We start from the raw sequence: 18,756 nt of genomic DNA, 5'->3' as shown, positions 1-18,756 counted from the left end.
TATGGTTATAGTAAATACTTGTTAACACTCTAAAAGTCACATTTATTGTCCAATCTTCATGAAACTTGGTCAGAATATTTGTTCTAATTATATCTTGGATGTGTTTGAAAATGATTCCGGTTTGTCAAAAAAACGTGGCCGAAAGGGAGCGGGGAATTTATCCTTATATGGCTAGAGTAAAACCTTCTGAGAACTCTAACGCTTGCATTTATTGTTCACTATTCATGAAAGTTGGTCAAAATATTTGTTCTAATAACATATTGGGCTGCACAGAACAGGCCATTTCCTTTTAATCTCAGGTGAGCGACTTCGGGCCTTTCATGCCCTCTTGTTTTATATTGTTATAATAAAATGTTTGGTCCAATATAAATTTATTAATTGAAATGAGACAACTCAATAAAAAGTATTGCGATATACTACATCCGTTTGTTCTGTTGTTCGCGACAGCAAAGATACCATGCATTTCACCTCTAAGCCTCTTGTAGGCACTTGCCATTTCATTTCTGTAAATCAATAGTTGTATCGATGAACTTCGGTTCTTCATAATTCGAACTTCGTCTTAGCTGTAACGAAAAGACAAATTCAATCGACAGATTGAACATAAAATACGAAGGCAAACTTTTGTGCATGAATGTTGATCCAATTATCGCATTACGTTTTCTAAATATTGACACAGAACAATGGTTTGTAAAATCGATTTGTCGTGATAATAAAGTCTAGCATTTTCGTAGACAATCTTGAACCGACAATAATATAAACATTATGTGATACATCGATCAAGTACGACAGCACGTACTCAGCGTTTCACCAAGTTTCCTGAATTTCCTCGTGCGTGTTAAAGTTATTGTTTTCCGATAAATATTCAAAACAATTGTGTTTTCAACTGTTGACATTATTTCATTTGTAGCGTAACGCACAATATCATTTTACCGATTTGGAAGGATCCCAGAGCAGTATCGCAAGTCTTTCAACGTGATAATTAGACCGTGTGATTCTTTTCTAAGCTGGCTTCGCAAATAGCGCGGTATTCCGTCGAAATTTACACGGCGTTTGAATGTAAACACGGTCGTTTAACGAGACCTGTGGAAGAAAGTGGATTGCAACGCGTCACAAGCCATGTTTTATTAGACGTCCACGGTGTTATCTCGCCGGGTACCATTGGGCTGATCCGAAGGGAACATTGCCAAATGACAGGCGCGCTAGCAGTCAAAGGTGCGTGTATTTGTTTATATTTGTTTAATTGTATATGTTTGTGGGTAAAATTGTTTGTGTTGCATCGGTATGATGATGACGACGACGAAGACGACGACGATGATGATGATGATGGTGGTGATGATGATGATGATGATGATGATGATGATGATGATGATGATGATGATGATGATGATGATGATGATGATGGTGATGATGGTGAAGATGGTGATGATGATGATATTGTATTTATTGAACAATTTGTGCCAAAAACTTTTTATGTCCGCACCTATTCATGCATATGACATTTCTTTAACATGATCCGATATTACTTTAGGGCATCAGCGTATATGCGTTTTGTTTTTGTCGGGCCCGTATATGAATTAATAAATTAACATTACTACGACTACGACTACTACTTCTACTGCTACTACTGCTACTACTTCTACTACTACTACTACTACTACTACTACTACTACTACTACTACTACTACTACTACTACTGCTGCTGCTACTGCTGCTGCTGCTGCTGCTACTTCTACTACTACTACTACTACTACTACTACTACTACTACTACTACTACTACTTCTTCTACTACTACTACTACTACTACTACTACAACTACTACTACTACTTCTTCGTCTACTACTACTACTACTACGACTACTACTACTACTACTACTACTACTACTACTACTACTACTACTACTACTACTACTACTACTACTACTACTTCTACTACTACTACTACTACTACTACTACTACTACTACTACTACTACTACTACTACTACTACTACTACTATTGCTACTACTACTACTACTACTACTACTACTTCGTATTCTTCTTCTTCTACTTCTACTTCTACTTCTACTTCTACTGTCATTGGGGGGATTTTTTTCAGAAGGATAAGCAGAAACGGTTCTATGGTTTTAAATTACTCGGTAATGGGGTAAAATGTCTGGCAACTGAACAATTTGATCTTATCTGAAGAAGATGTTTTTATTTGCTAAATGAACGTGTCGAGTACAAGTTGTTTGTGTATGTAATCATGTCCAGTGTTATTTTTATTGTGAAAGCTCATGCTGGAAGATGAAATACCGACAGAGAAAACCAAAGCAACGCGAGCTGCACGATGCTTCAAGGGGCGCAAGTGACAACTGTTCCTGTGGATTTGATAATCACGTGGCATGGTGGTGGCCATATTGCATCGTTGCATTCGCGATTATGTCACGATTTTGGTACGTAACGTCAATGGAAAGCTGGTGGATTCTTCACCCAGACGAGATATACCAGATCACGGAAGGTTTGTTTTACATAACTTGATGATTGTTTTTTGTTTGTTTAATGTCATGACTTTAACATGCATGAATATTTAAATGTTAACATTGCTGGGATCATTATTTTCGATAGAATTATGGATTTATTCGATTTACTTTAATTTATTTCTTAATTCATTCATTGGTGAAATGTGCTCTTTTGATCAGAATAAAGAAAAAAACTCGGCTGAAGAAAATCAATCGTAACATGTAGTTTAAACGGATGATGTACGTTACAAATCTCCCTTTTTCAAGCAGTTAATGTAAATATCCGTAACTGAATATTTCATTTTCTTATAATGTATTCAAAAGGCTTTCGAACTTGATTTGAATAATACCTTTGAAACTCGCATTATAGTTGGAATATACACTATTGATCCTCTACTGCTCATTAATTTTCCACTGACATCAGTGAGCGTTCAGCGATAGTATCTCAACCACTCTACCACGGAACAATACTAGAATCGATTTGAAAGTATTGTTTTAACACTGTACTTAAAGACGTTTAACAGTATCAATTCAAAAGTGATTGTAAAAATTAGCGCATTTTTATATGCTTAAAGCTGACTTGTTGACGTTTTTTTTGCGAATAGAACGTTTATTATGGTGTATTTTGTCTAGTAGCACAATAAAGTTTTTTCTGCGTGAATTTCTTTTTCCCTTATGTTCTTCATTTTGTTACGCGCACATTCCATTCATTGATGTTATAACAGTTATCCGATACAGCCCATTGCCGCGTATCAAATTTAACGCACTCCCATAATATGACTATAAACTGTAAATGGTTATTTATTGAGATGTCGCCCATAAGTCGACACGCTGTTTGAACATTTGCCGAATATAGGCATATTTTATATTTCTAGTACTATACATCTTTTCGCATTATACACACACGCAATGAACGAATTGTGTTATTACTCATATTAGTAAACCGTTTAGTAAAGACATATTAAGTAAGTGTTTTCGTTTTAAATCCTAACATAAATGGGGCGTATTTTTCAGATTAATGTGCTTTATTCTTTTAACAGTGGCGTTCTCTGAAGTGTACGGGTATGGTTTCCGCCCGTATGAATACTTACCAAAACCCACTCACGTTGTGACTTCGGCCGAGAACCACACGTTTAGGACAGGAATGTTCGGTTTGCGGTCGTTTCTTATACCCGACATGTTCGCAGGCGTGCTGCTGCTGGAATCGTTGGTTGGAGGGGGCAGCAGCCCTCTTGTGGTAATAGCCGATCCTTTGAGATGTCTGTTTGGATTTAATTTCGTTAACAGTTAAAGACAAAACAAGGGGAATTATTTATTAAAAAACAGTTGTGCGTAATTAATAATAAACGATAGGTCATGTTAGAATTAATAATTACTAATTATTAATACTCACATGACCTATCGTTTTAGTATTTTGTTTTACTAAAATTTATGCTACTTCGTTTTTTGTTGTTGTTTACTCTATTTCAACTAAACAACCTCCTTTTAAACTTTATTTTTTTAGATTTGCAAGATATTCAACGTCATGGTTACATCTACACTTCCAATGAGCGTGTTTACATTCGTCAACAGGATCTTCAGCTGTCGTCTGCTTGCCGTCATTGCGTCTGCGCTGTCTGCTGTTGAGCTACATTTGGTGGTGTTCGGTACTCATTCTCTAGTGAACAGTTTCACGTCTACGTTTGTCTTTTTTAGTCTTGCATACCTGGTGCACAATGATGTTAAAACAGAGCTTTTATCGGAATCTTGGAAAGGAAACGTACCAAAAGGCCATTCACAGATCGAAACTTCACAGGAGAGTGAAACCAGTGCGCATGCGTTCAGTCAAGTCAGAGAATACGTTTTCGGTACTGTGCGGCGTTTAAGCAAAGACAAAAATAACAACAGCGACTTAAAGAAGAAGGCTTCGATACCAGTGTCTTTTAACAGCCGATCGGCTAAGTCTGAGACTCCCAGTAGCGTATATGATCACAAACGTTCTCCTGAAATGTTGGAAAAGGTACTGGCGGGATTTGTTATGGGTGCGCTGTGTTACGTTCGCGCTGATACGTTATTGTTCAGTTCCGTCCTGTTATTTGTTACATCTTTAGCAACAACAATCAGTTTAAAGCGACTTGCTTTCAATGCCATGTACAGCTGCTTCGGCTTTTTGTGTTCATGTGCTCTGTGCGCGATGTATGACTACCTGCGGTACGGAGCTTACGTCATATCGCCGCTTCAATGGCTCCACTTCAACGTACTCTCGGGAAAAGCCATCACACTGTTTGATTCTCAGCTCAACACGAGCTACATCACGGAATTCTATAGAGATCCTTTGGGGGTCATCCTGTGTGCTCTGTGTGTCCTGTACGTCGTAACGGCATCGTTGAAGTTGCGTATCCAACAGCCGGATGTGAGTACATGTATAAATGCACGCCTTCGACAAGAGCTGGCTGTCAGCGCGTCGTTCTTGTTAATTCTGCTCGTCTTCTCGGTTATCGGTCACCGAGAGATGAGGTTTATACACAACTGTTTTGTGCTGTACAGCATTGTAATCGCCTTCGTGATACATCGTGTTGCAGCGGAGTATCGAACCCACCCGAAAGCTGTGCAGGCAACTATTTTGTTTCTGTACGTCATTCTATCCGTGAACACGTTTGTTAATTTCCCTTGGATGCAAACAGAAGAACACCAGCGCTGGACCTATGGTATCCCAAGAGAGTCATTTGATCTTAATCAATGCATCGACAGTATTCGGCGTCAGGGTGACGTCACGGGTGTCGTAATTGACGGTGATATCTACGATATAGGAGGGTTCTCTGTATTGAAACACGATGTTCCATTAATTGTTAAGACGTACCATGAATATTTTGTGTATAACAAACGGAAAACTAACGTATTTGAAATAAGCAGTAGTGTGCGAATTTTAAACTTTTTTGATGATATATTTCACGAGTCGAACACGCAGTACCTCGTTGAATCTGTTGTGTCTAATACACATTTTAACTATATTATATCAAAACATATAACAACAACGCTGTCACCGTTCTTTAAACAGATCTCACAATACGGCCAGTTTGGAGTGTATAAAAGGACGTATAATAAAGCTCAACTCCCAACGGGGTCATTTAAAACACGTTAATCAACGCGACTATTCTAGAGCACGAGGCTCACCTGCTTATATCACGTGGTCTGTACGCTAAAGCCGCCAGCAGGCTGGACGGTGCGCTAGAAAGATGCGTGGGACAATTGAAATTGCAGGTATATCAACAATTGATTGCTGCCCACTTCAAACTAGCTCACGCTGACATGGTTATAAGGCTTCAGAATTCGTGTTTTGCCGAGTTTGGAAGGGACAGGTGTGTCCGGCCGCATCCGAGAGCGTCTATTCACAGCGACTATGAGCGCTTGCGATAGAACCGAAAGTATTACACTTGAACGATTATAAATGAGCCTTGACTAATCTGCACAGGCTAATCTGGGACGACACTTTACGCACATTCATTATGCCAAGTTTTCTCAGAACACGACTCAAATGTTCTAGAAAATGTATTCATGTCTACATGTTGGATATTTTAATAATAGACGGTAACTAAGAATACGAGATTTCTTCCGTGCATTTGTTATATGTAAACCTCTCATATCAAAAATTTGTAACTGCTTTAATCTCATTGTCCATTTTGAGTTGTTGGTGTCGACCACATTGCTATTGTTTACCTCACGTAACTTTTCGTACACGTGTTATCGCTGCAATACAAATATAGTGAATGCTCAAAATGACTTTAATGTGTGTTTCGTTATATAATATAGTTCGGTAATTATGTTTATTTACGTTGATGTTGCTAACATGACCCGCGTCCTGCGAGAATTGGTCGTATGGTTGACATGCCATTTCAAAGTCATGCCAGTTTTCGTTGTCTCATTAGCGGACCTTGAGGCTTCTGACCGCGTAGGCCGGCCAGGAACTACGCCTGTCGCATATGGCATACGACTGATTTTCGAATGACGTCGGTCAAATGTTCGTATATATCATATACATATTATGTATGCTTTCTAAAAACAATATAAGACAAAACAAACATCTTAAAAGCTCGAGTTTCATTCTTTATTCAAGAGTGTATGCTTTTCAATCTCCTTAACGACAGAATAAATAACAGTGACATTTAATTTCTTTATATCTGACCCGCAGATCTCAACATAAACTGATCTACTTCCTTTAAAATACGACAACCTGCATTGGCGTTGTGCATGCAAAATAAAGATCGAAAACAAATCTCAAGAAAAGTAGATGACTAATTAATAAGCAAAGTTTTCTTTAACGAGTTGTTAATCTAGTTGGAGAATCGTTAGTATGTTTCCTCTATAATAGTTATAGATATTTATAACTTCCATACATTGTATTTACAAAGGATTAATGTCATAAAATTGTGTCCAATAATGTGTGCGGATTTCCAAATAGTAAATACATAACAATAAAAGTAATTATATCATTTTTAAATGAACACATGAGATTTCGTGATATCTTTTCGTCCATTCAGTTGTAGGCATAGGCTTCATGTTTCATCTACAAAACCATCCAATAGCATACAATCACGCCAAGATTGTTACAGAGAACGGGGACTCAGGAGACTCAGAAGGGGACTCGGCGTTGCGGCGGGGAGCCTGGCGTCTGGGGACCATCTGGCGACTCGGAGCGGCGAGGCGGGGCTGCATGCGCATTCGCGACATCTGCATATTCATGGCATCCATCTCGTGTTCCATGGCGGCAAGGCGGTCGGCGAGGAACATGTTCCTGACGGCCAGGACGCGGCTCTTCAGGCGGCTGTAAGAGAGGCAACGGGCAATAATGTGAAACTCGGCCTTATTGTATCACAGCTGCCGTATGGGAAAGCGACTGAATGAATAACTATGGTTTACAAAAGTCTTTTACTACCCTTAAGAGGTTTAAATTGGAAATGTTATACTATGTGCATCGGTACATCGTAAGCATAATGATATGATTATTTAATGTGTATCGGGCAAAGAAAGAGTCGAACGTCTTGAATATTGGTTTTGCGTAATATATTAACAAAATAATAGTTAATAAATACATTCGGACATGTTCAAACATTTTATGAAGTCCGGACCATCAACATAGCCCTTCATGCAGTATATATACGTACGCATTCATGAGGTCTTCGATCATTTCCTGGAGGATCTCCTCGGGCATCTCTCCGCTCATCAGTGCCTGGCGCACCACCATGATGTGCTCGTACACAGACTGGTCGTCCATGTCGTCCAAATCTTCGTGCTCCAGAGCGGGCTCAGCACCTGTCACGTGACATCGCCAATTAGAAGCAATCAATGTCCGGTTCACAGCATTGAATAAATACGAATATAGTACAGTCTTTGGGTTGTTTTATTTTCCGTCCAAATAGTCACCTCACATAAGCAGATAATAATAATCAATTCGTACACAGGATTTAAATTGTGACCAAGTGTGGTGCATGTTTCGAGAAGTATGTGCTAATATGATAGATTAAAACCCTTAAACGTAACACCGACATAACGGCCTGTCTGTCATAAATGTACATGTTAAATATCACGATAGTCATGAGTCAATTGGTGTGCTATTACCGTAATATTAAACCATTTTGATATAAGAGGCCCGCCAGATCAAAAGGAAACCATGGAATACCAATTAAGACCCTATACGCTGACGTCATTTATACGCTGACGTCATTATGTTGGACTTACCATGTAGATATCTGGGTACTGGCATCTGGACGATCTGGGGAGCGGCAGGACCCTCCACATTGACAGACACGGCGAGGTTGATCGCTGTACGAGAAAAGGGAACCCATAAAGATGACATATGGAACAGGCGAGATTGTGCATCAGGGCAATTGTGTTGTCGTTGAGTTCAAGAGTTAAACTTATCCTTTGTCCATATTAATAATCTAAGAATGATTAAAAAACATTGTATTACATGATACGTTGCTTTAAGCGCTTTTGAGGCTTAATATTTATATAGTGTTCGAAATTAAAACGGAAAAAAAATCTTCAAAAGTTTAATTTTGCTGCGCATTGCACTATTCCAGAAAACCACAATAAACCACATTATGACTTTTGATGCGATGCTGAGTTTGTAACATTTGTAAAACAACACGTTTTCCATCATTCTCAACCCTTGACTAACACAACCACAATAAGTATAACTGATTTGTACGTTCAGGAGTGTCAAGTAGTGTTACTTACGGATGTGTGGTGGCAGCATCGGTGGCATCATGGGAGGATGAGGAGGCTGGGCACTTCCGCCCATGAACAAGTTCATGATCATTGGTGTCACTATTGAAACAAGGACAAACAAGATGTAAGACGGCAGACCGTGGCGAGGAGAGCATCTAGCGGAATAGGTTGTTAATATACGTAATTCATGTGTTTTTAAATGATCGACTTTTGTTGGTGTGTTCGAATTGCAAAAATGACGCTTGATGGTTGTTATACAACACTATCACTGTGACCTTCCGGTGTTTGAATCTCAATGTTACGTTGAGTTGCAGCTATGCCCAACTGATTGTATCGGCTACAATAAGAAACACTTTGCCACAGACACTTAGGTTCATACTCTATTGCCAGTTTTGAATTGAAGGTTAATGTAAGCGCTACGGTAACATATTCGTATATGAGTCCTAGTTTAGAGTGGAGAATGATACGTCTACCCGTATTTAGATGGCTGACTTGACGTGTGTGGTAGGGAGTTGTGGGATAGGCGGTTCATAGTTTGAAATATTTGGAGGTGTGTTTGTGTGGGGGAAGGGAAGGGGTGACAGTGTATGGTGTGGTATGAGTTGTATGCAGTTCTCAGTGGTGTAATACAGCACAAAATGCTTTTGCCATGTAAAGAAGAGGCGAACTGTTTATGAAACAACATGTGAAAGTGCGGTATGTCTGAACTGTATGTGAAATGTATGTGTGTACGGGGAAGTGCGGAGTGATTGAAATGTGAGAAAGCAAGAAAAGCATAAAAGCTTATAATATGCATGATGACAGATGTGTGGACCATAAGATGAAGGAAAAAACATAAAAACATATCTGTATGCATATACAAACTTTCATACTCAATTGCTCAATCACTTTTCAATCATTCGAAATAAAAATGTAACTATTAAATTATATTAGCCTGATGGTTTATTTACATAAAGTTTGCTCAGTTTGCATATTCATACAGATATATTTACAACATACATTACGCATTCAAATACATATGGTAATAAATATAAACACTTATTTACAGTCAGTAAAATTGACATATTATACTATTTCTCTGTTCAGTCTATACAAAAAGTTGAGGCAAAAGTATTTGAGACACATTCCTTAATACTGGATTTCCTAATTCTATAAAACTAGCACTGGTTTCAAAAGGTTTGGTAGAAAGGTCAACATCTCAAGACGTGAAATGTCGTCTGCGTCTACAACTCAGTGTGGTGCTTTTTCCATTTACCTGTCTTCACGAGCTCCTTCATTACAATGTCCATCACGTGCTTCTTCATGGCTCCGAAATCGTCTGCAACAAATATTATAAATATTACACAGTGATATTCAAATACATTACATATATGTTAAATTAAGGTTCGAAATGCTTTTCTATCGGTTAAAAACCCTGGTTTACATTAAACGTTCATGCCAGTACCCAGCGTTAACATTTGTGAATTTCAAATGACGCTAATAATGCGAAAACGGGTCTTATACCAAATTCGACAAGCTGTAGCTCCAAAACAGCGTGCGCATTCACGCAGTCTTGTAAGAAGCTAAATTGTCCGCTACAAATTCACTTGAAGTCCCTTGGTCTCACTAACAGAAAATGAAGCTCCTTACAAGAGTGTACGAATGCTCAGGCTAGTCTAGATCTACAAAGCATATGGCTTAAGGCCCATTTTGCATGGCACGGGTCACGTATAAATACTAACAGATGTTAAAAGAAATCCCCCTGATAATGTTTCTGTTTTGATATAACCAAGTGGTGCAACAACAAAATAGCCATTCTCTTAATAAGAGCTCACCATACAATGGTGTACTGAGTAGCGATTTTTACTCATAAGTATTTTTGTCGCAATATTGCATCGCCCTTGTTATCCATACATCACTTCCTTATTTAAAAGAAATATGCATACCTATATTTTTTGTAACTGATTGTATATTGATATTAATACTAATGTATATTGGATTTCCTTTCAAAGAACTATATCTTACTGCTCTGTTGTAGTTCGCATTCGACCGAAAATGCTAGCGCATGAATACCGATCTATTATTAGCGGACAACTTACGGACAGGGAAGCCATGTTCCTGGAGTTTGTTGGTCAAGGCGCGGTGGAGCTCATCTGGCATGGCGGATTCAGCGTCCATTCCGAACACGTCGTTGAGGCGCTTGGTCAGCACCTTGTCCATCTCCTTCATCACGTCTTCCGGGCTGGCGTCTGCAAAACATACGGACCGGGCAGTGAGTGATCAGTCGGACAGCTATCTGCCTCAGAGAATCTCTGTTTTGCGTATTTATAAGCTTTATTGGCGATATCGATTCGCAGTCAAAACAAATGGGATAAGTTTGCTGTAAAAACGCGTTCAAATGCTAAACATCGTCAAAATTCAACACCTCGATCTAAAAGTCAGTTCAAAATCAGGTTCATGAACACATCAACTCCTAACAAAAGTAACACTATTTTAACGAATTCATAATTTAACGCTACTGAATATCAATAAAGCAAACGTCATTATCGCACAACTCCTTTCCACAGCTTACCCTTGTTGATGGAAGCTCCAACCTTCTTGGCCTCGTCGATAAGCTGTTCGTGGACTCTGTCGACCACCTGTTGCGGGTCGGAGTTCTCGTCCAGTCCCATCATGCGGAATGCCTTCTTGATCGCCACCTGGGTCAGCACCTCGGGATCCTCTGCAAGGGGTAAGCACGGGCTTGTGAAACTCAGTCTTAAGATGGAGAGTTTCCATAAGTTTACACATTTAGATTGAAAGCACTGTTAACAAAAATGCGATCGACGTGAGTGACCATTTTATAATATACAAGTAATGGCACATTTTTGTTCTGACGTGTACAGTAAGGTATTGATTTCCGTATATCTGACAATTCAATTCTGCAAAAGCAGGTGACCGATTGATGGCACCATATGTCCCTAATGCGAAACATCAAGCGCTTATTGTTTCCGGGCACGTGTTACTTACTGAGCTCCTCGATGTCCTTGATGCCGCTTAGTCCAGCCATGTCCATGAGCCACTGCTTGATCTTCGTCTTATCCTCTGTAGCACACGGACAAAAGCACATGTTTACTGGTTATAATGAACGAACGACTTATTAGCCGCGACGTGCGATAATGGATATTATTCCCTATGTAATCTACAGAATGTGTAGGGGCCATCTTGTCCGCTATAAATTCACGCAAGGTTTCGTGGTCTCAGTTGCGGACATGAATAGTCCGCCCCATAGTATACGGATAGTATACGGATGTTGAGGCGTATATATGGAGCTATACTTTCCGGATGAGTACTTCGCACGACGCGTCTGGTGTATTACGTACATTCAACAGTTTCTGTTGTTGGCTGATATTAAGGGTCCTTAAACTGACAGCAAGGACTTGTTTTCTAAATGCGCTAGAAACACCGATGTGTGCGTATTTAATTATTGAGATCTTTCTTATGAAATTATCATTATTAACAGTCAAAGTTTTTTCAATAATCGTATATATTTTTTTTAAGCCTGAGAATAAGCAAATGGTTTAGCATGGATAGTAACTGTGCGATCGCTGTGCAAAGGGGGTAAATATTAATAAGCGACCCTCACCTGGCATTCCCATAGCTTCCAGTTGGCCGTGCAGCACGTTGAAGATCGGGGTGAGGTCAAGGTCAGCGGGCAGGTGCAGGTCCTTCACCTTCTGGTGCACGAAGTTCACGAAGGCCACGGGGTCGTCCACTGGAAGCACAAAGACGTACAGAGGTCGACAATGAGCATTTTCGTAACTCGATATTGAGTTAGTTTGTTTAATAATAAAAGCAACCATTGAATATCCAATGAAGTTGTTTTTATTTTAAAGACAACACATTGCTACCGGCGCCAAAGGAGAAAAAACAACGTTTTTTTTGTACTCCAGATACATAAATCGTCTATTAATGATACACATATTGGAAGAACATTGTACATAACACGTTCTTCATTACGGAATAAGACACATGCCATTCGATGGCAACGACTAGATTACCTCGTGCCCAACGCTTATATAAATCCAAGAACAAATCAGGAAGTTCTGCTTACTTGGCACTCCCTTCTGCTCGAGGAAGTCCCAGGCGGCATCCTTGAGGTTTATGAGGCGTTCGAGGTCGATGGGTTTCTCCTTGACCATGTCGATTGCGCTCTTGATGTCGAAGCCGCGGAGCATGTCGGTCATCGGGGCGATCGTGCTCATGATATCTGCAGAGAATAAGTAATGCATATGCTGGAGTCGTACCTTCGATACAGTGCAAAGCGAATGAAATTGTTGTTTTTGTAGTCTCTGATTTATTTTAAAACCCAAATGTCGCATTAATAAATACTCTAATATCATCATGAATTAAGAATATTGTGAACGCAATACAAATCGAATTACTTATAACTACACACATATATAATGTGTTTGACTGATACGTAGAACATATGGGAGCGTACCTGCAACAGGTCCGAGGTTGAGGCCCTTCATCGCGGCCATCATAGGACCGGCGGTCTTCATGAGGGAGCCGATGTCGATGTTCTTCAGCAAGCCGGTGATGGAGCCAAGGTCAAAGTTTTTCATAAGGCTTCCCATGTCCACGTTCTTCATTATCCCCCCGATATCGACGTTCTTGATCATGTCAGTCATTGCTCCAACGTCCACAGTTCTTCATCAGACCAGCAATGTCGACTTTCTTGACCATGTCAGACATGGCTCCAAGGTCCATGTCCTTCATCATTCCTCCGATGTCGACCTTCTTGGCCATGTCGGCAATAGCTCCCATGTCCACGTTCTTCATGATTTTCTCAACGTCAACGTTCTTGACAATATCTCCCATGGCACCGAGATCCATGTTCTTCATCATGCCTCCGATGTCAACATTTTTCATGATGCCAGCCATGGCGCCCATATCGATGTTCTTCATCAGTCCTTCAATATCGACGTTCTTCATCATGTTAGCCATGGCGCCCATGTCCATGCCCTTCATCAGTCCTCCAATGTCCACACCATTCATCATGTTAGCCATGGCCCCCATGTCCATGCCCTTCATGATTCCTCCGATGTCTACGTTCTTCATCAAGTTACCCATGGCTCCGAGGTCTATGTTCTTCATCATTCCCTCGATGTCCATGCCCTTCAACATGTTGCCCATGGCGCCGAGGTCGACATTCTTGAGCAGGTTGTTAATGTCCAGCGCTTCAACATTCTTGGGCGCGGGTTTGGCGGCTCCCTCGGGGGCGGGTTTGGTGGCTCCCTCGGGGGCGGGTTTGGCTGCAATAGTTAGAACGATTCAATGTCAATACTTATTGGGCATTACCACGTTTCGACTCGTTTCAAACAGACGCACTCTGCTTACTGTAACGCACGTAAAGGCGTCGGGTGATCAGTTGAGAGGTTCGGTACTTTGTCTCAATCCAATGCGTATACGAAGGCTTTTCACAGTGTTCTATTGCGACTTTCGTCCCTTTTCTACATTTTGTTGTTGACTGACATGATTATAGTATTAAAAGAATGACTATGATGATCAGTCCGTCAGATTTTATTTAGAAAAAAAAATGTATTGTATAATATTTGTGTCTTTATATTTGCAAAAAATATGTGCGTAAATAAACAAGTTACATTCCACAAATTATTTAACACTATATTTTAAATGAGACCGCAAACTTATTTAGTATATGTGCATTATTCATGGTGTTTGAATAAAAGCGGCTGATGTTACAATGTGCAATCTAATATAAATTTATCGTAATAATAGAAAACGTTTAAGAAAGTCATCTGTCAGAAGCTTAGGCGCCGTTATATATTGTTTAAGCCTCAACTTTATTAGCTTAATTAGTCCATAAAGTAAACACGCCGATATGTAAAACGCGATATTTTAGCTTGCCAAAGATACTGCCGTATTAAATATTTAATTTTTTTTTCCCACGGAATGCAAGGCTATTTAAAATGTTTACCTAATAAATTCAGTCGGCGTATTTATTTTATGTACATTAAATGCATCACATGCTACTAAATGCTACTAATTAAACACAAGCTATCAATGACACGAGAAATATTATCTTTCCTGGATGTACTCAGAGGGCGGACTTCTAGGGATCTACAATAAAAACAAAGCCAATCGTATTAGTTTTCCTCGTTTATTAAAATAAATAAGGTATAAATAAATGCACTGCTGTATCTCATTTTGACGTCGTTTATAATTCAGACTTCCCCTTCTTCTTGGCTGCAAAAGTATAATTTATTCCGATAGAAAAAAACATAGAAACGATCACAAAAACGTGAACATTGGTTCGACGTTTAATAGGACAGTTCACTTTGATATTTTAACATAACGGCTTTACCGGTTCAGATAGAAAAAATAATAATAAGGAAACAGGTCATAGCATCTCAGGTATTCCGTAATAAGTATTATATTTCACCATGCTGTAAAATTCTACGTATGAATGTGTGGCAAAAAGAGACAATAGTAAGTCGATATTTCATCGTGTTTTTCCTTTCATTTCGATGACAATTCATTGAACACATCAATTTTGCAACTGAATACAACATAGATCTCGTCTGCTATGCATACCATTCTTGTCAAAGTATTCCTTGAGTTTCTCTGGTGGGTTGTTAAGGGCTTCTTCGACGTCATCCAGCTGCATACCGAACGCTACAAATACGTAGGTCATAATGCAAACTCGTGCAAAGCAGATATATACGTATGCGCATGCGTGAAATATAAGATATATATTAAAACAAATGAAAAAAAAGAAATAAAAAAGCGACATGAGGATAAGTTTATCGTAATAAATGTGTAAATGATGATCGTTAAATAATACGAAAATACTATTCAATGAAATACGTTTGTATGGACCATGGATGAAATCATTTAATTGCACATATACGCAGTTCCATTTAATGTTACTTGATCGATGTCTCTTAAACTAAGATTCAAATAGGCGCCGAAGTTTAAATTTGGATTATAATGAAACATGAATTTCCTCCAGATTATACAAAATGGCACTTTTGAGAGGCACAGGAGCGCGACTTACATTGTGCCATCTCGTTAAGGCGATCCTTCATGGCGGGTGGGAGGTTGTAGAAAGCGTCCTTGAGGTCTTCAATCTTCATGCCAGCTGGGATTTCATGGCACCTTCATGCCGTTTGGTAGCTTGATCTGGGAGAGGTCGGGCATGTGGGGGATGGATGGCTCTGTGGGGGCAGAAGGCGGGGTTTAGGTAGGGGCGAGCAACGTGCGGGGCAATATAAGAAAGAACCGAATGGTCGACATACCGGGACGGACGCGTGAGTACCGTATGATAACTGTATTGAATAGGCTTGTAGTAGCAGATACGCTGGATTGGCATGACATTGTCAAATATTTTTCACTTTTAATTTAACCGTAGTGTAATAGTTGTTATTAAGTCGTGTAGGAATGTTAAAATAATCGGCGAAAAAATAATATAAGCCAGTAAAATGTATGTGATTTTCAAATTAATTATAAACATAAATTAAAGATGCTTTAATGTATATGCATTAGTATCTATCTCGAACTGACACTTCAGTTGAAAAACATGTTATTATATGGCTATGTCGAGCCCTGGGCACAATCAACGGTATCCAATGAAACTTAATCTCACCTCTACGTGGACGATATTAACGTCAACATACAGACGGAAGTTGAACATATTTCCGTTAAAGGTAATTGCTGCGGGCAGACCATGTACATGTGTCAAACGTTAAATTTTAATAAATATATCGAATTTAACATTTTATTGATGTTTAAACGCGTACTATGTATATCATTTCCACACTTCATAGCTTTACAAAACATGACACATACGTAAATGAATATTCCTTGTATAAGTCTCAAAATGTTATCAGCCCAATAATTTTTAACTTAAATATATATCAGATCGGATGACAATTATTTTAAACCAGTATTACATATATTTTAAATGTTATTTCGCGCATTCAATATACTATTGTCATTAAATTGTTTCCTAATCGCTGAAGTTCACGTACATCAAGTTTTGCGAGGAATCGAAATAAAATCAAACACTTGAGTATAACCATTTTAAGAGTTCCAAATGCCGTAAAATGCTTTAGTCCTAATATACGAGAAGAATTAAGCTATGAAATAGACCATGAGTGATGATTAATGAATCATTCAGAATATATACACCTCTCCATATAGTGTAAACCAATGAAACCAAGAAATAATGTTAAACGATCACAAAATAAATTTGACTCACTATCTTCGTGTTCCGCAAGCGCGGCTGCGCACAAGGCCAGTAAAACAATAGCGAACTTCATGTCTGCAAGAACCAAACACACACACGCATGAGCAACGCCAAACACATTTAAACAAGAAGTTACAATAATGCTTATACCCCCAAAAATCTTCATGTGAAACATTCAGTTTTTAGCAGCATTTTTGTATTAAACAATATTAAGCGTTGTTTTTCAGTTTCAACAAGCGGGCATTTTTAATAACCTATGTGACCAAAACAACTTGCATCATAAAATAGATTAAAAAAAAAACTATGTTGTAGTATCAACATTTCCTTTTATTTTTTTTATTATGGCTGTCAAATATATAAAACTTAAGTTGTTCATATATAACTTCCACCAAAATATATACTAGAGTAATTGTTAAAAAGAAAAGATATGAGGTTTTCTCAAATGAAGTTACTAAATCTCTAGTAAAATATCAATGGTACATGATATAGATGAATATTTTTAAAGAAAACATTTAATATGAAAATAATGCGCATATGAAATCCTAAATCATAATATAAAATATCAAATCCATGTGTACCTTGTGAATATCTAGTCCGGTATGCTCTTGTGTCTCCACCACTTCGGAGGTGTATTAAATAGGGGCGGGCTGACGGCTGGGAGAGGTTTTCGTCCTCACTTCCGCGTAATGTCACACGTGTTAATTTTAATTGATTTTACCAGATTGAATTTGTTAAAGCCGACGTGTCTTTAGTGGTTGTTTTATAATGGACGTGAGCTGTCAGTCTGTGCTGTAAGATGGGTCCGGGTATTGCGCAATAAGGGGGTGAATTACGGGTAACTGAGGGGCCTTGGGCGGGAAACTAGCCGGGGGATTTAGTTCTGCAACGTGTCCTTGTATTGTGAACATTTAGTGAAAGAAATAATTAATTATTACGTTGTCCATAATTTTTACTTGACTGTTCGACTCTTTATTAGTAACATAAATATTAAATACAGTACTGATGTTCGTAAATTTCCTCCGTTAAGTATAAACCTGATAATTTGACAGTAAATTAAAGCATTATAACATTTATATTACTGTATATGATTGTAAATTAACACGAACACATTTCTAAGATATACATGTAGGTCGATGTATATATGTATGCAAGTATTCCGATTTGAAACACATAACAACCATGCGAAATATATGTGCGTTTGATTAAATGATATACAAGTATATAGATGATATCTGACTTGGCATATACAAATGTACAAAGTATGCCACAACTCTGAATAAGACATACATGAATGATCAAAATGACATGCCCTATACAAGTGAGTTTTTCACGCCTACGAAAGTTGTAATTTAGCCTTTTTTACACTCCTGCAAATGCTAGTCTGGGACAAGACTTTACGCGCATTTATTAAATTTAAATCCTTCAAGGTCAAAGAACATTTATCAAAGCGTGCAGTAGGGGGCATTGTGTTTCTGACAAAAACATCTCTTGTTATAGTAATGTGTTAATATTTCATATTATGGAAATTATATATCAAATTAAATAATTTATATATATATATTGAGTTAAATTTACATAAAATGTCACTGTATGATGACTGTTCGAAAGATTGTAGTATGTGATGCATGTTTGAAGTTTTGATTATGGTTGTTATATTAAGTATAATAATAAATAGACATCCGGTATGCGAGTCTCAACAGCAAGTACCAAAAATAGTTTTTGTTTCTTTTCTATATAGGCAAAGGAGGGATGTAAGGGAACGGACACATGTTCGACTTGAATCAGAGGCATGGACGATTGACCGAGGAAATAATTCATGC

General features: G+C 38.5%; 2 protein-coding genes and 1 long non-coding RNA gene across 3 annotated transcripts; 1 reads left to right on the top strand and 2 right to left on the bottom strand.

The window, feature by feature from the left end:
• The first annotated feature begins 796 nt into the window (after window positions 1-796).
• On the top strand, window positions 797-6,645 carry LOC127854467 (uncharacterized). The gene is made up of 4 exons (XM_052389517.1): window positions 797-1,212; window positions 2,272-2,498; window positions 3,540-3,736; window positions 4,004-6,645. Exons 2-4 carry the CDS (start codon window positions 2,285-2,287, stop codon window positions 5,618-5,620), a joined length of 2,028 nt encoding a protein of 675 aa, XP_052245477.1. The 5' UTR covers window positions 797-1,212; window positions 2,272-2,284; the 3' UTR covers window positions 5,621-6,645.
• A 423-nt stretch (window positions 6,646-7,068) lies between these two features.
• Window positions 7,069-13,444, bottom strand: LOC127856623 (uncharacterized). Its single transcript, XM_052392961.1, has 11 exons — window positions 13,169-13,444; window positions 12,779-12,934; window positions 12,311-12,439; window positions 11,695-11,769; window positions 11,258-11,407; window positions 10,785-10,934; window positions 9,962-10,024; window positions 8,716-8,805; window positions 8,215-8,298; window positions 7,641-7,788; window positions 7,069-7,300 (listed from the first exon to the last, which is right to left on the bottom strand). Exons 1-11 carry the CDS (start codon window positions 13,356-13,358, stop codon window positions 7,069-7,071), a joined length of 1,467 nt encoding a protein of 488 aa, XP_052248921.1. The 5' UTR covers window positions 13,359-13,444.
• A 1,422-nt stretch (window positions 13,445-14,866) lies between these two features.
• On the bottom strand, window positions 14,867-15,782 carry LOC127854831 (uncharacterized). Its single transcript, XR_008037123.1, has 3 exons — window positions 15,746-15,782; window positions 15,283-15,363; window positions 14,867-14,934 (listed from the first exon to the last, which is right to left on the bottom strand). It is a non-coding gene; the product is annotated as an uncharacterized LOC127854831 (long non-coding RNA).
• Window positions 15,783-18,756: the final 2,974 nt, after the last annotated feature.

Source organism: Dreissena polymorpha, chromosome 1, assembly GCF_020536995.1.
Source record: "Dreissena polymorpha isolate Duluth1 chromosome 1, UMN_Dpol_1.0, whole genome shotgun sequence".
Taxonomy (NCBI): Eukaryota; Metazoa; Mollusca; class Bivalvia; order Myida; family Dreissenidae; genus Dreissena; species Dreissena polymorpha.
This window is presented reverse-complemented; position numbering and strand designations above follow the sequence as displayed.